The sequence below is a fragment of the Rhincodon typus genome, chromosome 9 (genome assembly GCF_021869965.1).
Source record: "Rhincodon typus isolate 14 chromosome 9, sRhiTyp1.1, whole genome shotgun sequence".
Classification (NCBI taxonomy): Eukaryota; Metazoa; Chordata; class Chondrichthyes; order Orectolobiformes; family Rhincodontidae; genus Rhincodon; species Rhincodon typus.
The window spans coordinates 30,835,315-30,863,037 of record NC_063340.1 but is presented as its reverse complement, the minus strand read 5'-3'; the positions used below and the strand labels follow the sequence as shown (position 1 = coordinate 30,863,037).

The window sequence follows — 27,723 nt, the reverse complement described above, 5'->3', positions numbered from 1 at the left end:
ACACACACACACTCCCTCACACACACACACACTCCCTCACACACACACACACAATCTCAGACTCATTCTCTCTCCCTTGCGCACACACACATCACGCACACCCACAATCTCAGACTCATTCTCTCTCCCTCACACACATTCTCTCTCTCTCATACAGACACACACACACATTCTCTCTCCCTCACACTCACACGTACACTCTCTCTTTCCCCCCTCGCCCTCAGACACATTCTCTACTCTCCACTTTGTCTCTCTCTCTCTCACACACACACCACAGACACAGACACACATACACACACACACACATGGATCTAAGCTGTGACCTTGTATTTGCAGATACATTCGATTTCGTTCAAAATGCACACAAGTTATACACAGTCACTCGATGTGGTGTTTTATAAATTCCTATTTTAGAAATAAAACTCGTTTGACTCCCAACTAAAACGCAGATTCTGAATAAGGTCTCACACCTATCATGCATTGTCTGACCTAAAATGTCATCTGTTCTTTACACTGATAAAATCTTTAATTCTCTGAAGACTGTGACTTGAAAGGAATTCAGGTTTTACATATACATATTTATCAATTAGAACCTTCTAACTGATTAAAGATTTAACAGTATCTTGGATTTGTTTAGTATGTCCTCATCAATTGTGTGAACCTTTGATCTTTTACTTATAAATTCTTGACAATTTATTTTCCTACCTACTTTGGTGTCAGATTTAGCTACCATTCATTTGGCCCCCACATCTAAATTTTGTGTCTGATACTACCTCTCTCACTTACACCTGACAAAGGACTGAGGCTCCGAAAGCCTGTGTTTTCAAAAACAAAATCAGCTGATTTCTGACTTTGTCCATCCCAGTCCAACACCGACACCTCCACATCACAATTCCATTAGTACGATTCAAGTAAGCAAATTATTTCTCTCAAGCTCAAAATTGTAGAATGGTCACAGCACAGAAGAAGAACATTTCACCTATCACATGTATACTGGTCATCTGAAGAAACAATTCACGCCTCTGCTTTTTCCCCATATTCCTGCAAATGTTTTCTTTTGCCGTAATGAATTGATACCCTTTTGAAAGCCTCAGTTGGTCCCTCATCCACCATACTATCCAGATCTACGTTCCAGATCCTAACATGTTGCTGTGAGAGTATGTTTTTCATCATATCACCATTGCTTCCTTTGATATATTCCATTCCCAAACCTACTCCAAAACCTTAGATATTCCATTCCCCTTGCACTTAATGACAACTTTCCATTTGCCCTTCTAATCACTTGCATACTAGTTTTAAATAATTCATATAAATTGCAGAGGTGGCAGTTGTGTAAATGACAATGTCACTAGACTCGTAATCCAGGACCCCAGGTTAATGTTCAGTTCTGAGGAAGTTTCACCAGACCCAAAATGTTAACTTTGATTTCTCTTCACAGATGCTGCCAGACTTGCTGAGCTTTTCCAGCAATTTCTACTTTTGTTTCTTATGTTCAGAAGTGATGGGCTCAAATCACATCATGACAGACAGTGAAATTTGAATTCAACAAACACGTGGAACAAAAAAAACTAGCCAGTGGCAACCATATGATTATGTTCACTGTCATAAAAAATGTTTCACTGATGTCCATTAAGGAAGGAAATTTGCCATCTTTATCTGGTCTGGCTGACATGTGACTCCAGATCCACAGCAACGTGGTTGACTGTTACTGCCCCCTGGACAATTACGGATGGATATCTAATGCTGGCCTAACCAGTGACACCCATATTCAGTGAACGAATTTGAAAAAAAGTTAAAATGTGCCTGGAGATCTAGATCCTGTTATACCACAGAGTTATGCAATTCCATTCTATTTAAATAGTGCATTGCTTCTCCTGTCTTCCTGCTCAAGTGGACAAGTTTTGTTTATGTTATACCTCATCTGTCAAATTTTACCCTATGCGCTTAAGTTATCTATATTCTTTTGGAGACTCTCTACTACCTCTTGACAATTTATTTTCCTACCTACTTTGGTGTCAGATTTAGCTACCATTCATTTGGTCCGCTCATAGAATCATAGAATCCCTACAGTGTGGAAACAGGCCCTTTGGCCCAACAAGTCCACACCGACCCTTGGAGCATCACACCCAGACCCATTCCCCTATAACCCACCTAATCTACAGACCCCTGAACACTATGGGCAATTTAGCATGACCAATCCACCTAACCTGCACATCTTTGGATTGTGGGAGGAAACCGGAGTACCTGGAGAAAACCCATGCAGACATGGGGAGAATGTGCAAACTCCACACAGACAGTTGCCCGAGGGCGGAACTGAACCCGGGTCCCTGGCACTGTGAGGCAGCAGTGCTAACCACTGAGCCATCATGCCGCTCATCTAAATAATCGATATAAATAATAAATATTGAAGATCTAGCACTGAAACCTTGCACACTAGGGACAGCTTGCCAGCCCAAGAAAGACCCATTTATCCTGAATCTGATTCTTGTTAGCTAACCAATCCTCTCTTCATGTTAATGTTACCCTCACACCAGGCGCTTGTCTTATGCAGTATCCTTTAATGTGGAACCTTAGTAAACACCTTTTTAAAGATCAAGTACATCAGATCTATTGGTCCCCCTCAATAACCGTAGATGCCACTTTGTCAAAAATCTCAAAAGACTGTTTTTCATGATTTCCCTTTCATAAAGCCATGATGGCTCTACCTGATTAAATCATGATTTTCTAAGTGTCCAGCTAAAATGTTCTCTAATAATGGATTTGAACACCCTGCCTATGACAGATAATAGGCTAATTGGCCTGCAGTTTCCTGCTTTTTGCCTCCCTCCTCTTTGGAATAGTAATGGTCCTAGTGCCCCATCAATCAGGACCCATCTGTCTCTCATCAATGTCTGAGCCATGCGTTCATCGCTCTAATTTTATTCACCCTACACAAACTTGGTCAGGGTTCAGGTAATAGTGTAGAGATTGATTTCTACTTTTTAGGTGATCATCTAGCTGCTTATAATCCTGAGGCAGAACTTCTGCTTGTGTCTTATCTATGTCATTGGTACACATGCGGACCACAGAAACTAATTTAGCTCCTGCCACTGTAATTTCCTCTCCAGTTCAGAACAGATGTCCCAAACTCTGGCATTGGAAAGATAACACAGCTTTCTGAAGTCATGATCTAAGCTGCAAAGAACTGTGTCTTTTCCAAGACAATACTATCCCTTACTATTATGACACTACTATTTACTCCCCCAACTTTAATGGCTTCCTGTACCACGATGCAATGGTCAGTTGCTTATCCATCTTCCAGATCCTGCTCTCATCCAAACAACCTGGCAGTATGAACCTCAAACCTGTTGGACAATTGCAAAGGCTGAGGCTCCTCCAACAGACCTGCTTGGTCTGTTTACCTGTCTCCACGTCCTCAAATATATATTGGAAAAGAAATGCAGAATGGCCCAAAACTGATTTATTACACACAAAGCTGTCAATTAGTACTATAACTAACAATATATCCATTATTCATTCATTAAGCTCATGTCATCAAAAAGTGGAACATACAATTTAAGCAGTCTGTATTTTGATATGAGCACCATCAATCCTACCATCAGGATATAATGTGTCAGAACAATGACTATGTATAGTTATACTTACTGTGACCATGAAGGTGAAAACAACAAAGATGAATCGGAACCAGATTTCCACTTGGGAAAATGAGACATTATACATCTTCAACTGATGGACGAAAATTTAACATTGGTATTAGAATGAAAAGGCAGCACGAGTACAGATTTTAAACTTGAACTGCTTTAAATGCTTTAGCTAAACATCAGGCACATTTACTTGGATTAATTTAAAAAAAAATTTTTAATAACTTAAACATACTGACTATTTAATACAAGCACAAAACTAAAATCCAATGTAAATGTTAATATTGATGCATTTCTGAATGTACATTGAACATGGAAAATCAACTGTAGATTATTTCTCAGCGAGTCTGAGTGATGACACTCATGTTGTACATCTTTTGTGATCACACATAATATTTGCTGCTTGTGCAGGATTGTTGGCTATTTACTTTGAACATTAAGCAAGCTGGATTTTTTTAAAATCACCAAAAGCATTTATTGATAGCACTGACTTTCAGCAGCACAAATGAGTACATTTCCTTTAGTTATTGCTGTGGCTCTGGAGTTACATATCACCCAGACCAGGTGAGGATGGCAGATTTCCTCCCCTGGAAGACGTTACATTTACACTTCTCTGAAACTTACTCACACATCTGCTCTTCCATGTCTCTCTGACTGTTTGTGAGCCTGTGGTGCATTGTGAGATTATACACTCTTGGTCCGAGGTGCTGCCATGAGGGGAAACATCCATTCAGCATTTACCAACAAGCCCTTTAAGAATTCTGTATGTTTCAATTGGATCACCTCTTATTCTTCTAAATTCCAATGGGTAGAGTTCCAGAAGTTTAATCTTTGCTCCTAAGTCAAGATGAGTTAGAGGTCGTGGTACATGTTGGCAGCAGTGATATGAGCAAAGTGAGGAATGAGATCTTGCATCAAAAATTCAGGGAGCTAGGCAGTAGCTTAAGAGGCTGAACCTCAACACTTGTTATATACATAAATGATAAAGGTGAAAGTGTGGGGGATAGTTAAGCAGATTTGCAGATGACACCAAGACTGGTAGAGTGGTTAATAGTGATGAAGATGGTTGTAGGTTACAGGAAGATATAGATGGGTTGATCAGATGGACAGACCAGTGACAGATGGTACCTAACCCCAACAAGCGTGAGGCGGTGCACTTTGGAAAAAGAAACAAGATGAGGGAGTATTTAATGAACGGCAGGACACTGGGCAGCTCAGAGGAACAGAGAGTTCTTGGGGTAATTATTCACAGATCCCTGAAGTTGGCAGAGCACATCAAAGGGATAATTAAGAAGACATATGAAACATTTGTTTTAATCAGTCATGGCAGAGAATATAAGAGGGGGTACACAGGAGGTTTATCGGGATATTGCCTGGGTTGGAGAAACTGAGCTATAAGGAGAGACCAGATGAGCTTGGACTGTTTTCTTTTACAGCACAGAAGACTGAGGGGAGAAATGACTGAGGTGTACAAGTTCATGAAGGGTTTGACCAGGGTAAGTAGAGAGCAGCTGCTCTCCTTGGTTGAGGGGTCAATCATGAGAGGGCACAGTTTTATGGTAAGGAGCAGGAGATTCAGTGGGGAATTGGGAAAAATTTTTTGCACTCAGTGGGTGGTGGAAATCTGGAAGGCACTGCCTAGGAAGGCAGTGGAGGCTGAAAACCTTAAAATTTTTGAAAAATATTTGGATGAGCACTTCAAATATCATCATATTCAAGGATATGGGACAAAAAGTGCAGGAAATTGGCTTGAGCGAACTTTTAGTGGTAGTTATGTCAGTGCAGACTCAATGGGCCGAAGGGCATTTTCTGCGCTGTACAAATCTATGAATCTCTGAATCAAGCTTCAGGAAAACAGAAAGTGTACTTACAGTGAAATTTACATTCTTGATCGAAAACCGAGGATTTTCTAGGTCATAGAAGGTGACGGTAATCACGTATTCGGTATAGTTCAGATAACCGAGGTGTAGTACAATTATTTCATCACAGAGCCCCTTAAACAAAATGTAAAAATACACATTCATCAATTGCCAACAGTGATCAGAAACACTCATGCAATTGTATAATGTAATGGTTTAGAGTAGCTGAGTTACAGTGGCATTAGACAGTGGTATATCTATTACAAGTTTGTGTGGGCACACACTTTTTACTTGCACATATTTTGGCTGAACTCAAACGTTAATATTAAAGGATCCTATATAAACACTTAAAACTCTACAGCATTGCAGTTGTATGGTCTGAATAGTAGACAGCACCGTGATAAAAGAAAAGCAATGCAGGTCCAGAAATCTGAAATTAAAAAAAGAAAAAAATGCTCGAAATACTGAGCTTAGCTAGCATCTGTGAAGTGAAAAGCAATGTCAAAAGTTTCAGGTAGCTCACCACTCATAAGAACTGGAAATTGCTTGAGAAACAACGTGTTTCAAACATGCATGGTACAGGGAAAGGTAGGCAACAGAAGGAGGAGTCATGGAGTCATTATAATACAGGCAGAGATCATTCAGTCCATACCAAATCACTATAGAGCTCATCACATTCATCTCGTGCCTCTATTTGTCGCATGCTTCTATTCTATCCTTGTAACCTTGCACATTTATTTCTTTCAAGTATCCATCCAATTTCATCATAGAATCCCTACAGTGTGGAAACAGGCAATTTGGCCCAGCAAGTCCACACTGGCCCTCCAAAGAGCTGCCCACCCAGACTCATTCCCCTACCCTTTCCCTCATGACCCTGCATTTCCCAGCGCCAACACACCTAACCTACAATAAGAGATAACAAGGTGTAGAGCTGGATGAACACAGCAGGCCAAGTAGCATCAGAGGAGCAGGAAGGCTGATGATGCGGGCCTAGACCCTTCTTCAGAAATGGGGAAGGGGAAGGGGGTTCTGAAATAAATAGGGAGAGAGGGGAAGGCAGATAGAAGATGGATAGGGGAGAAAATAGGTGGAGAGGAGACAGACAGGTCAAATAGGCGGGGATGGAGCCAGTAAAGGTGAGTGTAGGTGGGGAGTTAGGGAGGAGATAGGTCAGTCCAGGGAGGATGGACAGGTCAAGGGGGCTGGATGAGGTTAGTAGGTAGGAGATGGGGTTGGGGCTTGAGGTGGGTGGAGCGGATAGGTGGGAGGAAGGACAGGTTAGGGAGGCGGGGACGAGCTGGGCTGGTTTTGGGATGCGGTAGGGGGAGGGGAGATTTTGAAGCTTGTGAAGTCCACATTGATACCATTGGGCTGCAGGGTCCCCAAGCTGAATAAGAGTTGCTGTTCCTGCAACCTTCGGGTGGCATCGTTGTGGCACTGCAGGAGGCCCAGGATGGACATGTCGTCTGAGGAATGGGAGGGGGAGTTGAAATGGTTCGCGACTGGGAGGTGCAGTTGTTTAGTGCGAACTGAGCGTAGGTGTTCTGCAAAGCGGTCCCCAAGCCTCCGCTTGGTTTCCCCGATGTAGAGGAGGCCACAAAGGGAACAGCGGATGCAGAATACCATGCAGTATACCTGGGCCCCAAGAAGACTTTCCACATCAAGCAGATGTTCACCTGCACATCTGCTAATGTGGTATACTGCATCCGCTGTTCCCATTGTGGTCTCCTCTACATCGGGGAGACCAAGCGGAGGCTTGGGGACCGCTTTGCAGAACACCTACGCTCGGTTCGCACTAAACAACTGCACCTCCCAGTCGCGAACCATTTCAACTCCCCCTCCCATTCCTCAGACGACATGTCCATCCTGGGCCTCCTGCAGTGCCACAACGATGCCACCCGAAGGTTGCAGGAACAGCAACTCTTATTCCGCTTGGGAACCCTGCAGCCCAATGGTATCAATGTGGACTTCACAAGCTTCAAAATCTCCCCTCCCCCTACCGCATCCCAAAACCAGCCCAGCTCGTCCCTGCATCCCTAACCTGTCCTTCCTCCCACCTCAAGCCCCACCCCCATCTCCTACCTACTAACCTCATCCAGCCCCCTTGACCTGTCCATCCTCCCTGGACTGACCTATCTCCTCCCTAGTCCCCACCTACACTCACCTTTACTGGCTCCATCCCCGCCTATTTGACCTGTCTGTCTCCTCTCCACCTATCTTCTCCCCTATCCATCTTCTATCCGCCTTCCCCTCTCTCCCTATTTATTTCAGAACCCCCTTCCCCTTCCCCATTTCTGAAGAAGGGTCTAGGCCCGCATCATCAGCCTTCCTGCTCCTCTGATGCTGCTTGGCCTGCTGTGTTCATCCAGCTCTACACCTTGTTATCTCAGACTCTCCAGCATCTGCAATTCCTACTATCTCTGAAACACCTAACCTACATATCCTTGAATACTACGGGCAATTTAGCATGGCCAATTCGCCTAGCCTGCACATCTTTGGACTGTGGGAGGAAACCGGAGCACCCAGTGGAAACCCATGCAGATATGGGGAGAATGTGCAAACTCTGCATAGAAAGTCACCCAAGGGTGGAACTGAACTCAGGTCCCTGGCTCTGTGAGGCAGCAGTGTTAACCACTGAGCCATCATGCTGCTATTCCTGTTGAAATTATTCATTGTCTAAGTTTCCACCATCTTAGCAGGCAATGAGTTTCCAAGTCACCACCCACTGCATAACAAATTTCTTCATCATATTCCACCCCCATTTCTTGCCCAAATCTTACATGTGTTCTTCCTAATCCTTGCAAACCAGTAGGTAAAGGGAACAGCTCCTTAGTTTATCTTCTCAACACCTGTCATAATTTTGTATACATCTGCAAAATCTCACTTTGCTCCTACCAGGACCATGTCAACTTTCTCAAACTAACATTGTAGCAAAGATCCTTAATTGCTGGAACTATTCTGATAAATCTCTGCATGGACAGAAGGATACCAAATCCTTCCTAAAAAGTGACAATGGCCTGAATAAAACATAACATTCTAGTTGCAATAAACAGAATTTAAATATAGGTACAGCATAATCTCTCTATTTCTGTACTCAATATCTATGAAAGCAAACATTCCATTTCTTTTCTAACTACTCAGTCACCATGTTATGGTGCCTTCAAAGAATTATGCAAATGAACCCTAAGATCCTCTTTCCCTACACTACTTATAACTACATCATTAAATATGTAGTACCTGCACCATCCTTTCCGCCAAAATAGATTTAATGACATCTGCCTCTTTTCTGTCCATTTGATTAGCTTATTTACACCCTGTTGCAGTAAATTGGTATCATCCTTACCTTTTGCCATAAAAGTTTTCAAATTTGATTCAATCATAGAATGCTTATAGTGTGGAAACAGGCCTTTCAGCCCCACAAGTCCACACTGACCCTCAGAGCATCCCACCCAGACCCATCTCCCTAATCTACACATCCCTGAAGACCATGGGCAATTTAGCATGGCCAATCCACCTAGCCTGCACATCTTTGGACTATGGAAGAAAACTGGAGCACATGGAGGAAACCCACGCAGACACGAAAAGAATGTACAAACTCCACACAGACAGTCACCCAAGGATGGAATTGAACCCAAGTGCTTCTTGATTTATTCTTCCCTCTGTTTCTAAGTCCCTCGAGCTTGCCTTGTCATTTGATGGCTATCCTATTTGTGTTTCAAACGCTACATTTCAATTCCAATTTCAGAATTAACATAATCCAACTATTACGTTTTTCCATGCAAATCATACTGTGGCCTTTCGTAGATACTTATAAATCAGTTACAATACATTTGTGCTGTTTCTTTGCTATAGAGATCCCCAAAATGGAGTTTCCAGTTATTCTCCCCTGATTTCGTTCTTGCCCCAGAGGTGGAAAACAGTGTTGAACTCACTATGCCATCTGGTTTTTCATGTGTATTAAAAACATGTCATGCTTATTCTGTCAAGCAAACATTCCCTGCTGAAACTGCCAAGCATATTACAATACAGCCAGGCAAAATCAAGGTAAACAGACACTTAATTTTGTCTATCACACTGAATCTGCAGCAGAAAGACAGATCATTGTGTCTAACTGGTTATGCTCCACAAGAGCTCCCATTGCTTTTCATCTAACCTCATCAACAAACATTCTATTCCTTTCCGCCTAACCTGCTAATCTAGCTTCCCCTTAAATACATCTATAATATTCTAATTGTAAGTTCCACAGTCTCTGGACAAAGAACTCATCTCCAGAGGTGAGATGAGTGTGATCGCCCTTGAAATCAAGGTAGCATTTGACAGTGTACGGTACAAAGGAGCCCAACTAAAATTAGTCAATGGGATTCAGGGGGAAAAAAAAAACTGTCTGCTGATTGGAGTCATACTTATCAAAAAGGAAGATGGGTGAGGTTGTTGAAGGTCAAGTCATCTCAGCTCCAGGACATCTGTGCAGGAATTCCTTCATAGCATTCTAAACCAAATATCTTCAGCTGCTTCGTCAATGATCTTCCCTTCATCATAAGGTCAAAAATGGGGATGTTTACTGATAACTGCAATATGTTCAGCACCTTTCACAATTCCTCAGTTACTGAAGCAGTCCATGTCCAAATGCAGCAAGAGGTTGACAATATTGAGGCTCGGGCTGGCAAGTGGCAGTTGACAGTCACAAACCATATAAGTGCCAGGTAATAACAACTTCCAACAAGACAGAATCTAACCATTGCCTCTTGATATTCAATGGTATTACCATGGTCAAATGCCTCACTATCAACATCCTACAGATTATCACTGACCAGAATCTCAACTGGACTGGCCATACAAATACAGTGGTGATTAGAGCAAGTCAGAGGCTAGGAACGTTGCAACGAGTAACTCACCTCACGACTCCGCAAAGCTAGAGCACCTTCTACAAGCCACAAGCCAGTGATGGAATACTCCTTATTTGCCTTAATGAATGCAGCTCCAAAACACTCAAAGAGCTTAATACCATCCAGGATAAAGCCACACACTCGATTGGCACCATATCTACTTCACTCCTACCACCACTACCAATGCACAGTAGCAGTGCAGTGTACCATTTAGAAAATGCACTGTAGAAGTTCACAAAGGCACTTTAAACAATATCTTCCGAACCCATGAGCATTACCATCTAGAAAGACGGCAGATACATGGGAACACCACCACCTGAAAGCAGCCACCCTGGCCTCTCACCACCTTGAATTGGAAATATATTTGCCATTCCTTCAGTGTCACTAGGTTAAATCCTGGAATTCCCTTCCCAACAGCCTTGTAGGTGGACCCACACCAAATAGACTGCAGTGGTTCAAGAATGCAGGTTACCATACTTTCTCAAGGACATTAGGGATGGACAATAAACGTTAGTCCAGCCAATGAAGTCCATGACTGAATGTATGGAATAAAATTCCCCTGAACTCATTACATACCCATTCTCATGTGGTCTCCCTGACATATTGAACAAATTGAATGCGTTGGTTGTCATCTTCCACAGTTTAGAAGAGACTAGATTGCAACAAATATAATCACATAATCCTTGAGAAAGAAGGAGGGAGAAAACTGCAAATTTCATACCACTTAGCCCAACACCAATAGTAGGGGAAATGCTGGAGTTTATCATAAATTGATAACTGTATACTTAGAAAACTGCAATGAGATTACACACAGTCAGCATGGATTTATGAAAGGGAAACTATTTGACAAAACTACCGTAGTTATTTGAGGATATAACTATCAGAGTAGATGAGGGAGAACCAGTGGATTTGGTGTGTTTGTATTTTCAGAAAACTTTTGATAAAGTCCCACCTAAGAGTGCAAAGTAAAATCACATGGGATGGCAGTAATATACTGGCAGGGATTGAGAACTGGTAAGCAGACATGAAACAATGCATAGAAACAATGGATTTTTTCAGCATGGAAAGCAGTGAGTAGCAGCATAACACAGGGATCCGTGCTTGGGCACCAGCTATTATATATACCAATGATTTGGATGAGGTAATCAATTGTAATATTTCCAAGTTTTCTGATGACACAGAATTAGGTGGGAATGAGAGTATTGCGGAGGATGTAAAGCAGCTTTAAGGTGATCTAGACAAGTTAAGAGAATGTGAAAATGTATACCTGATGCATTATAACATAGGTAAGCGTGAAGTTGTCCACTTCAGTAAGAAATACAAATTGGTATCATTTAAATGGTAATAGATTGGGAAATGCTGTTGTACAAAGGGACCTAGATATCCTTGCATACCAGTCATTGGAAGCAAGAATGCAAATGTGGCAAGTAGTTAGGAAGGCAAGTGGTACGTTGGCCTTCATTGCAAGGGCGTTTGAATACAGGGATAAAGAAGTCTCAGTGCAGTAAACAGTGCTTTGGTGAGACCACAACTGGAGTACTGTATGCAGCTTTGGTTACCTTACCCAAGGAAAGATATATTTTTCCAGAGACAGAGTGTTGTGAAGTTTCATCAGATTGATTCCTGAAATGGCAGGTTTGTTGTATAAGCAAAGACTGAGGCTTATGTCCCCAAACTGGCACGACTGGAATATCTTCAGTGCAGCCAGCCTATCAAATTTAATCTTAAAAGTTTTATTTTCAAGAGCTCCAACTTGCTCAAATCTTCCTCTCAGTTACAGTACCATCCTCATGAATTTCTTGCACCTTCAGTCCGCGAGTCCAAAAACTGGAACAGTACTCCAATATTCTATGTAAGCCTGACATAATCTCTTTGCTTTTCAATCCTAACCCTTGTGAATATCATCTCTTCTTGTCTTTTGTGCTTTTTAAAATTGTAGTCTGAAATGGCAAAGAACTGCTTTAAAATCAACAATTTGCAACGATTGGGGCATGCTTTCAAAGACAAGTAAATTAAAGCAGATATGATTGCAACATTCAAGAGTCATCCTGACAGATATTTGAAGGGGGGATATGACGACGTAGAGGCAAAAAGTTTTTAGTTTAGAAAGGTCTCATGTGTCAGCACAGACTTGGTGGGCTGACGGGGCTGTTTCTCTGCTGTGTTGTTCTTTGTTCTCATGACAAGCATTGCTTAAATAGTTGTTTCAACAAGTAGAATCATAAAATCCCTGCAGTGCAGACTGAGGAAATTTAGCCCATCAAGTCTTTTTAAAATTTTTTAAATCCCTTTCTGCGAAGGGTAGCACAGTAGCTTAGTGGTCAGCACTGCTGCCTCACAGCACTGGGGACCAGGCTCAATTCCAGCCTTGGGTGACCATCTGTGTGGAATTTGCACAGTTTCTGCGAGGTGCTCCAAATTCCTCCCACAGTCCAAACATGTGTGGGTTAAGTGGATTGGCCATGCAAAATTGCCGCATAGTGTCTAGGGGTAAGCAGTCTAGGTGGATTAGCTATGATCAGGGTGGAGGCTAGGTCTGGGTGGAATGCTGATCAGAGAGTCAGTGAAGACTCAATGGGCCAATGGCCTCCTTCTGCACTATAGGGATTCTGTGTACACTTGTAAGGAAAAGTTTGTATGGTAATTAGACTTTCAATTTGTGGTGTTACATATCAATGGATTTTCACTGTTTACCTTTAGCTAGAGTCTAAAAACTGGCCCATGCTTTCAATCAATCTAGGTTTGAAAATCAGATAAATTGTGGAATTTTGTGTATGTTTCAACAGTCTTAACCTTTGTGACAACTCCGGGAAGACTGAGGCTCAATTTCTAGCATGCAAACAGGATTAAGGAGAATCACAAGGCTTTTTGCACATACATAAAAAGCAAGAAGTTAGCCAGGGAAAGTGTTGGCCCACTCAAGGACAAAATAGGGAATCTGTATGAGGAGCCAGAAGAGGTGGGTGAGGTCCTAAACAAACATTTTGTGTTGGTATTCACCGAAGAGAAGAAATTGGCGGAAGATGAACTCAAGGGAGTGTGGAATTTCTAAGCCAAGTTGCTATTAAAAAGGAAGAGGTATTGCGTGTCTTAAAAAGTATTAAGGTAGATAAGTCCCAAGGTCCTAATGGGATCCATTCCCAGAATATTGAGGGAGGTAAGACAACAAATTGCTGGAGCATTGACTGACATCTTTGTATTCTCTTTGGCCACTGGAGAATAGCTAGTATTGTCCAATTGTTTAAGAAGGGTCACAGGGATTATCCTGGAAATTACAGGCCTGTGGGTCTCATGTCAGTGGTAGAGAAATTATTGGAAAAGATTCTCAGGGACAAGATCTATACACATTTAGAAGCAAACGGACTTATTAGCAAAAGCATGGTTTTGTGCAGGGCAGATCATGCCTCACTAACTTGATCGATTTTTTTGAGGAGGTGAGGAAGATGCTTGATAAGGGAAAAGCATCTGATGTTGTCTGCATGGACTTCAGTAAAGCCTTTGACAAGGTCCCCTATGGCTGACAGGTACAAAAGGTGAAGTCACATGGTATCAGGGATGATCTGGCAAGATAGATACAGAAATGGCTTAGTCATAGGAGACAGAGGGTAGCAGTTGAAGGATGCTTTTCCAAATGGAGGGTTGTGACTAGTAGTGTTCCACAATAATCAGTGCTGGGACCTCTGCTGTTCGCGGTCTACATAAATGATTTGGAGGAAAAGGTAGCTGGTCTAATTAGTAAGTTTGCGGACGATACAAAGATTGTTGCAGTTGCAGATAGTGAGGAGGAATGTCAGAGGATACAGCAGGAAATAGATCAGTTGGAGGCATGGGCAGAAAAATGGCAGATGGAGCTTAATCCGGACAAACGTGAGGTGATGCATTTTGCAAGGTCAAGTACAGGTGGAAATCATACAGTGAATGGCAGAACCCTTAGGAGTATTGATATGCAGAGGGATCTGGGTGTCCACAGATCACAGAAAGTGGCAGCACAGGTAGGTATGGTAGTCAAAAAGGCTTATGGCATGCTTCCAGCATCTGCCGTCCTTATTGTGTCCAAAATGCTTGGATTCAGAATTGGCTTGCCCACAGAAGGCAGAGGGTAGTGGTGGAAGAATGTTTTTCTGGCTGGAGGTCTGTGACTAGTGGTGTTCTACAGGGATATGTACTGGGACCTCTGCTTTTTGTGATATATATAAATGACTCTGATGAAAATGTAGATGGTGGGTTAATAAGTTTGCAGACAACACAAAGATCCATGGAGTTTTGGATAGTGTAGGAGGTTGTCAAAGGACAGAGCGTGGCACAGTGGCTCAGTGGTTAGCACTGCTGCCTCACAGCGCCAGGGACCCGGGTTCGATTCCACCCTCGGGTGACTGTCTGTGCAGAGTTTGCAAATTCTCCCTCTGTCTGTGTGGGTTTCCTCCGGGTGCTCCAGTTTCCTCCCATAGTCCAAAGATGTGCAGACGAGGTGGATTGGCCCGTAGTATTCAGGGATGTGTAGATTAGGTGGGTTATAGGGGGTGGGTTTGGGTGGTTTGCTCTGAAGGTCGGTGTGGACTTGTTAGGCCAAAGGACCTGTTTCCACACTGTAAGGAGTCTACAAAAAAAATGGGCAGAGAAATGGCAGATGGAGTTTGACCTGGGTAAGTGTGAGATGCTGCACTTCGGGAGATCAAATGTTATGGAAACGTATACATTAATGGCAAGATCCTGAACAGCACTGACATAGAGAGGGATCTTGAAGTTCAAGTCCATAGCTCCCTGAAAGTGGCCACACAAGTAGATACGGTGGTAAAGAAGGCGTATGGCATGCTTGCCTTTATTGGTCAGGGAATTAATGTGCAAGAGTCAGGATGTCATATTGCAGCTTTATAAGACTGCACACTTACAGCATTGCGTTCAATTCTAGTCGTCACTTTACAGGAAGGATGTGGAGGCTTTGGAGACGGTGCAGAAGAGGTCTCCCGGGACACTACCAGGGTATGAGCTATAAAGGAGAGGCTAGATAAACTTGAGAGTTATTTTCTCTGGAGCGATGAGGGCTGAAGGGAGACTGAAAGAAGTCTATAAAATTATGAGATACGTAGATAGGGTTAACGGTTTGTACACTTTCCCGTAACATTTGATCTCCCAAAGTTTCCCCAGAGTTGAAGTGTCAAATACTAGGGGGCATGCATTTAAGTGATGGAGGAAAGTTCCAAGGAGATGTGAGGGGCAATTTTTTTTAATACAAAGAGTGGTAGGAGTCTGAAATGTGCTGCTAGGGGTGGTGGTGGAGGAGGAAGATACAATAGGGGCATTTAAGGGACATTTAGTTTAGCACATAAGCAAGAAATGGAGGGATATGGACCGGGCAGGCAGAAGGGATTAGTTTAATTTGGCATCATGTTCAGAACAAATGTGGGCCAAAGAGCCTGTTCCTGTGCTGTACTGTTCCATGTTCTAGAACAGTTTGGAGTTGTGAACAAGGTACAAAAAAACCACTCAAGCACAGTCACTGTTCTCTGCAGCCAAAACTTACATTAAACTTGAAAACATCCATTTAAATTTTCCACCAACAGTTGATGCAAGCTGTGATTTTTAATTGATAAATCAGCGACATTTTACAAGCATCCCAGACATGCTGTGACTCATGGAAATCAGTGGAAGCATGTAGAAAAGGGAAGCTAGGATGAAATGTTTGGATTAGGAAGAGCATGGTGGCTCAGTGGTTAGCACTGGTGCCTCACAGCACCAAGGTACCCGGGTTCAATTCCACCCTCGGGCGACTGCCTGTGTGGAGTTTGCACGTGCTCCCTGTGTCTGCGTGGGTTTCTTCCGGGTGCTCCAGTTTCCTCCCACAGTCCAAAGATGTGCAGGCTAGGTGGAACAGGCATGCCAAATTGCGTGTAGTGTTCAGGGATGTGTAGATTAGATGGGTTATAGGCGGATGGGTCTGGGTGGGATGCTCTGAGGGTCGGTGTGGACTTGTTGGGCTGAAGGGCCTGTTTCCACGCTGTTGGGATTCTATGAATTCTATAAAACAACAGAATGTGTAGACAAAGACAAATGAACTGTCTTTCCAGGTTTTCCACTCCACCCATGTGTTTTCTCCCTGTCTATAAGTTGTTCTATTTGCAAGGGGGGCAGATTAGAGTTTTAATTAGTAGTACTGTGTGCTGACAGTTTATAAATGTTTATCAATAGCTCAAGTCAAATTACTTGTAATAAGTAATAATTCTTGTTTAGTACAAAAACAAACTTCTTGTCAACCTGGATCAGAAAACCAAGTCAACTGGGAAATTTTATTTACTTATTTTAAAATATTTGACTTTTGAGATGAATCCAGGAATAGGATTGATTGTTGTTGAGGGCTTGATTCCACCATGCTATCTTAGTGAGTCATGAGTTAAGACTAGTGGAAAAGAATGAGATCTAATCAACAATGCATTCAACAATACTATCTTCTTCAAAAACAAATCAGAGAGTTACTTTTAAACTTAGAATTCCAAAAGGTAGAGTTGTGACATTAATTAGAATTGGGAATGACTGTCGTCAGAAGGTCAGTGGGTGAGAACAGATAAGGGCAGAATGAGATTGCAGTCATACAGTGGACCAAATTAACGGAAGCATTGGCAGGCATGGTCCTAGGACTAAGTACTAAGACTTCACATGGCGATACTTCTGGTTTAGGTACTCTCTGAATGATTGTGGGCTGATTTGTGACAAGACCACATCCAGTACATAGAGTGGCACCTAAGACGGTGTAAATTACCAATGCACGCAAAATTACCTCTACTGTATATGATCCCAACAATGCAAGAGTCTGAAAGAAAATATGACGGATGCTGGAAATTTAAAATAAGGATAGAAAATGTGGAAAATGCTCAACAGTTAAGGCAACATCTGTGGAAAGAGAATCAGAGTTAACAAATTAGTTTGGTGATCTTTCAGCAGACCAGTGAAGTGAAAATACTCCCTAATAAACAAAAGTTTAGGAACTGGATTGAAGCTACTCAAGCTGTTTAAACCATGTCCTTCCAAAGAGACCTTCATTCCTAACAGTCTGAGAGAAACAGAAGACCAGATATGTCAATAAATTTCAGGAAAGTGTTAAAGTAATAGAGTGGGGATAGGAAGGGATTTCAACTTCTCCAACATGAATTGCGATAGTCATAGTATAAAGGTTTAGAGGGAATGTGTTGGAGCTGCCCATGACTGTAGGTAACATAAAATGGCTGCTTGTGGTTTTTAAATAATATGAGATAGCTGAAGAGAATTGTTAGTTGAACACAGCAGTTTTCACAGTCAGAATCGTGGCCTTCTCGCACATGGCAACCAGGTAAGATAATAAAGAGCCTCATAGAAATCTGAGTAAATAGGCAGGAAAAATGTAAACCTTGAGACATTTCTGATGTTGGGAGCCTCTTAGCAAGCTAATTTAAAGTCTGTTATTTAGTATGGATAGGAGTGGAAAAACTCAACCCACCTCAGTTAAGACCCTTTAGGTAATAATAACTGCATAAATGTGTACACACATAGAAATTTGTTTGGGGACTTATCTACCTTAACAGTAGTTTTAATTTGCAGTAGTTTTTTAGCGCTTTAAACATTGAGAATTTAATTAGACTCTTGTGGACGTTTAACCTTGAACGGAGAGACTAGTCCTGAGAAGAAACGTTCTGGAACAACATCAAGAAGAGGTCCTTTCACCAGCTCGTTCAAAGTTTGTAAAAGAGAAGTCTGATCCCAAAATAATCAAGATTTTTTAAATAAACCCACATGCATATGTTGAAATTATAAATGTAGCCGACAAACTAACATTGGGGGATTTAAGTGAGTTCACATGGACAGGCAACTTCAGCCGATCTTACAGAAACCCTCATCCTGCTAGCTGGGAGTGGTGAATAACGTCAGCATGGAACGTTCTTGATACCAGGGAAGCCTGATAACATAGGGACTTGGTAATGGGAAGACTGAATAATCTCAGTATTAGAATGTGGCTGCGTAAGATGTTTTGTGAGAGGCCAAGGATAGGTGACAAGGATGTCTTGCAAATGTCATGAGATCATGGGAACACTTAGGGTTGTCCATGAAAACGCCATGAGTTCATGGGAAGACCTAGGGTTGTCTATGAAGTCGTTCATCATTGATCTTGTATTCACATGAATGAATGTGTGGGTCAAAAGGAATGCAGCAAGCGCTGATGCCAATTTGCATGTAGTCATTGTTTCGTGGTACATATAAATATCCCGTACTTTATCGGGAGAGTTGGACTGCCTTAGGGACCTACAAGAGATGGACAGTCTTGGACTTAATTTTAGGTAATGAAACTGGGTGATGCATCAGTGGCTGACTATTTTGCAGACAGCAATCATAATTCCATTAAATTAAAGACTGATGAGAAAGGATGAAGATGACTAAACTCCGGAAATGACAATCTTAATGAGCTCAGGTCCAATTTGGCCAGAGTGGACTGGGGACAGATACTTTTAGCTTAATCTGTCTCAGAACAGTGGGACACATTCAAGAAGGAAACGGAGAGTACAGGATCAACAGTTTTTTTTAAATCAAGGTAAAGGGTGGGACCAACAAATCCAGCGAACACTGAACATCAAGAGATATTCAGGATTGGATAAAGAGAAAAAGGAAGGCTTTTGGTAGATACCAAGGGCTCAAAACAGCAGAAGCCTCAGAGGAGTATAGAATATGCAAGGGAAATTTTAAAAAGGAAGCTAGGAGAACAAATAGGGGCATGAAAGGATAATGGCAGGTAAGCTAAAGGCAAACCCTAAGTTTTTTTTTAAGTACTTAAAGATAGAAGAATAACAAGGGAAGAGTATGGTCCAATAAAAACTACAGTGGTAATCTGCGCATGAAGTCAGAGGATGTAGGTAGAATTCTTTGTGTTGGTGTTCTTTAGTGAGTGGGATGATGTGGGTACTGAAATCAGGGAGAAGGATTGCAATATACTTAAAGAAATCAGCAGAGTAACAGCAGCAGTACTGAATGGTCTGGTAGACTTAAAAGTAGATAAATATCCAGGTCCAGATAAAATGCATCCCTAGCTGTTGAGTGAGGTAAGGAAGGAAATAGCAGGAGAGCTAGCAATAATTTTCGATTCCTCTCTGGCCAGAGGAGAGATGCCAGAGGGCTGGAGGACAACCAATGCAGTACTGTTATTCAAGAAGCAAGCAAGAGATAAACCACAAAACTACAAAGCAGAGTGTCTAATCTCAATGGTGAGGAAGCAATTCGGAGGGACAGAATTGCATGGAGAAACAGGGATTAATCAAGAACAGTCAGCAAAGGAGAGGTCTCCAATTTGATTGGACTTTTCAAAGAGGTGACCAGGTGTAGATGAGGTTAATGCATTTGAAGTAGTCTACTTGGACTTCATAACAAGGCTTTTGATAAAGTCATTGGAGACTGATATTAAAGGTATGAGCCCAGGCAGTCTAAGGAAATTTGCAAATTGGAAGCATAATTGGCTGAGTGCAGAAAGCAGAGGGTGATGGTCAAGGGTTATTTTTGTGACTGGAAGCCTGTGTCCAGTGAGGTTCCACAGGAATCAGTGTTAGGGCCCTTGCTGTTAGTAGTATATAAAATCACTATAGGCTTGAATATAGGAGAGGTGATCAGTAAGTTTGTGAATGATACAGAAATTGGTGAGATGGTAAATAGATGGATACAGATGGATATAGACAGGCTGGTCTGTGGCAAATTAAATTCAATCCAGATAAATGTGAGATGATGCATTTGGGCAGAACAAACAAGGCAAGGGAGTACACATGAATAGTAGGACACTGGGAAGCACAAAGGACTTGATGGACCTTGGTGTGCATGTCCACTGGTCACTTAAGGTAATGGGACAAGTAGACAAAGTGGTTAAGGCAGCATATAGGATACTTGCATTCACTAGCTGAGGTGTAGAGTTCAGAGCAGGGAGGTGCTGCTGAAACAATGTAAAACTTTAGGCCAGAGTATTGTGTGCAATTCTCGAATCTACATTATAGGAGGGATGTGATTGTGCCAGACAGTACAGAGGAGATTTACCAGGACGTTGTCTGAACTGGAGAGATTAATTTAGGAAGAAAGATTGGACAGATTTCCCTGGAAGAGTGGAGATTTAAGGAGGTCATGACTGTAAGTGCACGATGGCTCAGTGGTTGTCAGAAGTGCCTCACAGTGCCAGGAACCCAAGTTTGATTCCACCCTCAGGCGAGTGTCTATGTGGAGTTTGCATGTTCTCCCCATGTCTGCATGGGTTTCCTCCAGTTTCCTCCCACAGTCCAAAGATGTGCAGACTAGGTGGATTGGCCATGCTAAATTGCCCATGATCGTCAGAGATGTGTAGATTAGGTGGGTTATTGGGGTAATGGGTTTGGGTGGGATGCGTTGAGGGTTGGTCTGGACTTGTTGGGCCAAAGAGCCTATTTCCACACTGTAGGGACTCTATGATCTACGATCTATGATGATTGAGATGTATAAAATTATGACAGGTAAAGACAGGGTAGATTGAAGAAACTTTTCCCTTTGGTTGAGGGATCATTAATTGGGAAACATGGATTTAAGGTAAGGGACTGGATCTTTAGAGGGGTGTGAGGCAAACTTTCATCACTCAGAGGATGGTGGGAATCTGGAACTCACTGCCTGCAAGCGTGGTAAAGACAGAAACCCTCATAACATTTAAGTATTATTAAATGTACACTTGCAATGCCAAGACATCCAAGGCTAAGAACCAAGTGCTGAAAAATTATTTTTGATTGGTGCAGGCTTAATGAGCCAAAGGGCCTTTTACTATGCTGTAGTCCTTTATGACTGTATGACTCCACTGGCTAGGACTGAATTTAAACCTCATTGCGGCACAGTGGCTCAGTGGTTAGCTCTGCTGCCTCACAGTGCCAGGGACCTGGGTTCGATTCCACCCTCAGGCGACTGTCTGTGTGGAGTTTGCACATTCTCTCAATGTCTGCATGGGTTTCCTCCGGGTGTTCCGGTTTCCTCCCACAGTCCAAAGATGTGCAGGCTAGGTGGATTAGCCATGTTAAATTGCCCGTAGTGTTCAGGGATATGTAGATTAGGTAGGTTATAGGGGGTTGGGTCTGGGTGGGTTGCTCCAAGGGTCAGTGTGGACTTGTTGGGCCAAAGGGCCTATTTCCACACTGTAGGGATTCTAATTTAAAAAATTGCGAAGAAGAAATGGCACTGCATTAATTGACTGTGTTATTCAGACCTCAACACAACTCTCATTTTTGAGAATATGAGATGTAAATAATTATAATAATCTTGGCATGGTTTAACGGAAAGTACTATCCATGACGGTTACAACTAGTGGTTACAAAAACTTACATTTGTACAATGTAGTGACCGGGTATGATTGTGAGCATCCACTCTGATGTTTGGCACACTGGTGTCTTGCGTGACTCCACTTATTGCAACCATCATTGGGATATTTTTCCTGAATTCTTCACCTGAAAAATAAATCAAAGTGCAATTTAATATACATTAAATATACATTATTTTGATACATTATCCCAAAGATAAGACACAGCCATATTTTCAAATTATATCAAGGTGACACACTACCAATCAGGAATCTATCATGTCCCTCACATGAATGGCTCATGAAGTGCCACTGTGATTTTTGAATTGTCTGGATACAGCAATTACAAGCATAATCTGTAATATGCATGTTTGAACTCACAGTTGAATCCATGCATAGGTTCAAAACCTTACAAGCAAATCATCTTGAATGACTTTCCTTGCACATTTTGAATATTTAAATAGATTAGGTTACCATCTTTTAGATTGTGAAAGTACAAGATATGTCACATGCTTTTGAAATTTAAAACCTTTCCCACATTTACTTCACCTTTTTCTGTTGTACTCTAATTAATTAACAAAGCTTGTTTTACATGTACTACTAAACTGCTCCTGGCATGGCAGTCTGCTGCTTTTAGTGTGGAGTACAACTGTGAGTTTGAGTGGTGCAAGATTCACTGGCCTCAGTTTCCTATGGGCTCCTGTTTTGATCAGTTGAACTTTTCAGTTTCCAACTGCCTTGGGCAATTTTCTACCAAATATTTAGACTCCAGAGGTCATAATCATCAGCAACTACCTCCCAGTTCTCATGTCAATGCCTGCCATCTTCAAATCTCATTTGCAAATATCCTTGTACCAGAGAAACAGATATCCAGGAGGTCATGACTCAGTGTTCAATTCATTGAACAGAATGGTATACGATCCCATCCATCCGATGAATGTAGTATAGCCAATGCAGCTATTGTTGCTTTAACAATGACACTATTGGAACCGAGTTCAAGTCCTACCTGCTCCAAAGATGTGTAATAACATCTCTGAACAGGTTGATAACTACACAGATGTAATTGAGCTCTGTGGCACAATGGCAGCGCCCCTACCTCTGGACCAGAAGCCAGATTCAAGTGCCATCTATTCCAGAAATGTGTAATAACATCTCCTAACAAATTGATTAGAAAATAAATATCAATGTCGATGGGATTGGCACACTCTAGGAATTCTGAGTTGGTAGCCTTGCCCTGCGAAAAGACACAAGGATATCTCTAAGACAGTAAAAATGAAAACTTTTCCGCTTTTTTTTTTACCCAGGTGTCATTACAGTACAGCAGTTTACTAGGGGCAGGCTTGGTCAACTTGATATTTGATCTTTCCAGTCAGGCTATTGTCATTCCACGCACATACTTAGCTTGGACGTGATAGTCATATAGCCATACAGCACGGAAACAGACCCTTCAGTCCAACCAGTCCATGCCAAACATAATTCCAAACTTAACACCTGCCTGCTCCTGACCCATATCCCTCCAAACATTTCTTATTCATGTACTTATCCAAACATCTTTTAAAAGTTGTAATTGTATCCATATCCACCACTTCCTCACGAAGTTCATTCCACAGACAAATCACCCTCTGTGTAAAAAAATTTGCTTCTCATGTATTTTTTAAATCTCTCTCCTCTCACATTAAAAATGTGTCCCCTAGTCTTGAAATCCTCCAGCCGAGGGAAAAGACAACTACCCTTAACTCTATCTATACCTCTCATTATTTTACATACTTCTATCAGGTCGCCTCTCAACCTCCTATGCTCCAGTGAAAAAAAAAGTCCCAGCCTATCCAGCCTTTCTTTATAGCTCAAACCTTCCATACCCTGGAACATCCTGGTAAATCTCTTCTGAATCCTTTTCAGCTTGATAATATCCTCCCTAGGTGACCAGAACTGGGCACAGTATTCCAGAAGAGGCCTCACCAGTGTCCTGTGCAAAATCAACATGACTTCCCAAACCCTACACTCAAAGGACTGAGGAATGAAGGCAAGCGTGCTAAACACCTTTCTAACCATATGTGACAAAAACTTCAAAGAATTATGTACTGGCACCCCTCTGTTCTACAATACTACCCAAGGCCCTACCATTAATTATATAAGCCCCACCCTTGCACCAAAATGCAATACCTCACATTTATCAAGATTAAACTCTATCTGCCATTTTTCAGTCCATTGACTCATTTGATCAAGGTCCCTCTGTAATCTTAGGAAACATCCTTCACAGTCTACTATGCTACCAATTTTGGTGTCATCCACAAACTTACTAACCATGTCTTCTACATCCTCTTCCAAATCATTTATATAAATGACAAACAAAAGAGGACCCAGAACCGATGCCTGTGGAACAATCCGAAAAGCAACCCTCCACCATTATGTTGTCTCCTACCATTAAGCCAATTATGTATCCGATCTGCAAGCTCACCTTGAATCCCATGTGATCTAACTTTACTCATTAGTCTACCATGCAGAACCATGACAAAGGCTTTACTAAAATCCACATGAATAATGTCTGCTACTCTGCCATCATCAATCTTTTTGGTAATTTCCTCAAAAAACTCAATCAAGTTTGTCAGACACAATTTTCCTCACACAAAACCATGCTGACTGTCCAAATATGTGCAAGTTAGGTGGATTGGCCATACAAAATTACCAAAAAGTGTTCAGGGGTGTGTATATTAGGTGCATTAGCCACGGGAAATGCAGGGAGCCACGGGAAATGCAGGGTTACAGGGACAGGATAGGGGGATGGGTCCGAGTGGGATGCTCTTCGGTGGGTTGGGCTGAATAGCCTGTTTCCACATTGTGGGGATCTTATTCTATTCTCATCCCTAATCATTTTTGCGTCGCTAAATGTCCATAAATCCTATCTTTTATAATCACCTCCAACAACTTACCCACAACCAAAGTCAGACTCACAGGTCTATAGTTCCCTGGTTTCTCCTTAAAACCTTTCTTAAACAAAGGTACAACATTAGACACCCTCCAGTCTTCAGGCACCTCACCCCTCGTTATAGATAATGCAAATATTTCTGGAAGGGGTCTCATAATTCCTCCCTTACTTCCCACAATGTTCTAGGAAACATTAGATCAGGTTCCGGAGATTTATCCACCTTTATATTCTCCAAGACCTCCTGAACTTCCTCTTCTGTAATGTGAACTGTTTTTAAAATATTAGTTCATTGACTTGAGATTATCTTTAAATCCATCTCATTTTGAGAGCTCTTCCATCCTTTTTTATCAGCCCATTTATTTTGCTGAGTGGGCTTTCATCCAGTTTCTTTCATATTTTCAGATTTTTTTTATTTACGAACTTCATGTTCAAATTGAGCCTTCATTTCTTCAGAATATCTTAAAACACATAAAGACGGATAAAACCCGGGAACGGGTCAGGTATACCCTAGAAATTTGTAGGAAGCTAGGGAAGGGATTACTGGGCCCCTTGCTGAGATATTTGTATCATTGATAGCCACGAGTAAGTTGCCAGAAGACTGGAGCTTGGCTAACATGATGTGCCATTAAGACAGGTGGTAACGAAAAGCCAGGGAACTATAGACCAGTGAGCCTGACATCAGTGGTGGGCAAGTTGTTGGAGGGGAATCTGAGAGACAGAATTTACATGCATTTGGCAAGGCTAGGACTGATTAGAATATAGAATATAGAATATAGAACATAGAACAGTACAGCACAGTACAGGCCTTTCAGCCCATGATGTTGTGCCAACCTATTATCCTACTAAGATCAAACTACCCTGCATACCCTACATTATACTATCATTCATCTGCCTATCTATGAGTCGCTTAAATGTCTCTAAAAGTATCTGACTCCACTACCGCTGCTGGCAGCACATTCCACATGCCCATCACTCTCTGTGTAAAGAACCTACCTCTGACATCTCCCTTATACCTTCCTCCAATCACCTTAAAATTATGCCCCCCTCATAAGTAATTTCCACCATGGGAAAAAGTCTCTGGCTATCCACTCTATCTATGCCTCTCATCATCTTGTACACCTCTAATCCTTATTCGCTCCAATGAAAAAAGCCCTAGTTTCATCAACCTTTCCTCATTAGACCTGCTCTCCAGTCCAGGCAGCATCCTGGTAAATCTCCTCTGCACCCTCTCTAAAGTTTCCACATCCTTCCTATAATGAGGCAACCAGAACTGAACACAATATTCCAAGTGTAGTCTATCCAGGGTTTTATAGGGCTGCAGCATAACCTCACAGCTCTTAAGATCAATTCCCCTGCCAATGAAAGCCAACACACCATACGCCTTCTTTACAACCCTATCAACATGGCTTTGTGTGTGGGAAATCATGTCTCATTCAGCTGATTGAATTTTTTGAAGAAGTGACGAAGAGGACTGATGAAGGCAGAGCAGTGTATGTTGTCTACATGGAGTTCAGAAAGGCATTTGACAAAGTTCCACATGATAGACTTGTTAGCAAGGTGGAATACAGGGAAAACTAGCCATGTGGATACAAAATTGGCTAGAAGGTAGCAGACAGAGGGTGGTGGTGGAGGGATGCTTTTCAGAGTGGACACCTGTGGCCAGCGGTGTGCTGCAGGGATCAGTGCTGGGTCCACTGCTTTTTATCAGTTATATAAATGATTTGGAATGAGAATGAGGAGACATGGTTAGTAGGGTTTCAGATGCTACCAAAATTGGTGGTGTAGTGGACAGCAAAGAAAGTTATCTCAGAGTACAACGGGACCTCAATCAGATGGTCAATGGGCTAAGGAGTGGCAGATGGGGTTTAATCCACATATATGTAAGGTGCTGCAAATTAGTAGGGCCAATCAGGGCAGGACTTGTACATTCAATGGCAAGGTCCACAAGGGACCTTGAAATTGGAATTGCAAGTAGACAAGGCAGTGAAGATGGCGTTTGGTATGCTTGCCTTTACTGGTGAGTACATTCAGTATAGGAGTTGGGAGGTCATGTTGCGGTTATGCGAGACATTGGTTAGGCCACTTTTGGAATGCCACATTCAATTCTGGTCTCCCAGCTAAGAAAGATGTTATGAAACTTGAAAGGGTTCAGAAAACATATACCAGGATGTTGCCAGGGTGGGGTGTTTGAGCTACAGGCAGAGGCTGAATAGATTGGGGTATTTTCCTCTGAAGCATCGCAAACTGAGGGATGGCCTTATAGAGGTTTATAAAATCATGAGGGGCATGGATAGGGTGACTAGTCAAGGCCTTTTCTCCAGGGTAGAGGAGTCCAAAACTAGAGAACATAGGTTTAAGGTGAGCGGGGAAAGATTTAAAAAGGACCTAAGAGGCAACTTTTTCACGCAGAGGGTGATGCATGTATGGAATGAACGGCCACAGGACGTGGTGGAGGCTTGTACAATTACAACATTTAAAAGGCATTTGGATGGGTATATAAACAGGAAGAAATTGGAGGGATATGGGCCAAATGTTGATAAATGGACTAGACTAATTTAGGATAGCTGGTCGGCATGGACGATTTGGACCGAAGGGTCTGTTTCCATGCTGTACATCTCTATGACTCTATTAATTAGCACAACTTTTAGCTATTGCGCCAAGAAATCTTCTGTGATTTAATTTTGCCTTGATTTAATCTTCCTTGAAGTCTGTCTGTTAAATAGGGCACCCAGTCAACAGGACTGGGGCAACTAAGATAGCACATTAAACAGCACATGAGAAGCGGATCCAGAGAGAGTCCACTCAACAGTTTGAGACCAGCCAAGACAGCCCAGCAAGCAGGCTCACAAGGCCATCAAACAACGCAGGTGTAATCGAGAATGTTCATTAAACAGTGCGTGAGCAGTCAAAGAGTCCATTAAACAGCTAACCATGGCTGTAGCTCAGTCTTTGTCTGATCACTTCGGAAGCAAAAATTAAAAAGTGTAATGTCACAGCGCAATCACAGTGATTGGTTGGTGAGCATTTGTTTGTTTATCTTGTACAATTCAGGCAAGTTATTAATTTTAGGGTCTCATTTTGTTCCAGGAGGTCGTCATATGCCTTA

At 42.1% G+C, this 27,723-nt stretch overlaps 1 protein-coding gene across 1 annotated transcript in view; it reads right to left on the bottom strand.

Moving 5' to 3' along the window:
- The window catches only part of tmem181 (transmembrane protein 181), a 175,776-nt gene that overhangs the window by 44,076 nt on the left and 103,977 nt on the right, over positions 1–27,723 (bottom strand). The window contains exons 5-7 of the mRNA XM_048601241.1: positions 21,718–21,839; positions 5,513–5,635; positions 3,646–3,726 (exon numbers count right to left, since the gene is read on the bottom strand). Coding sequence (XP_048457198.1) covers positions 3,646–3,726; positions 5,513–5,635; positions 21,718–21,839 — 326 coding nt within the window. The remainder of the gene's footprint in view (positions 1–3,645; positions 3,727–5,512; positions 5,636–21,717; positions 21,840–27,723) is intronic.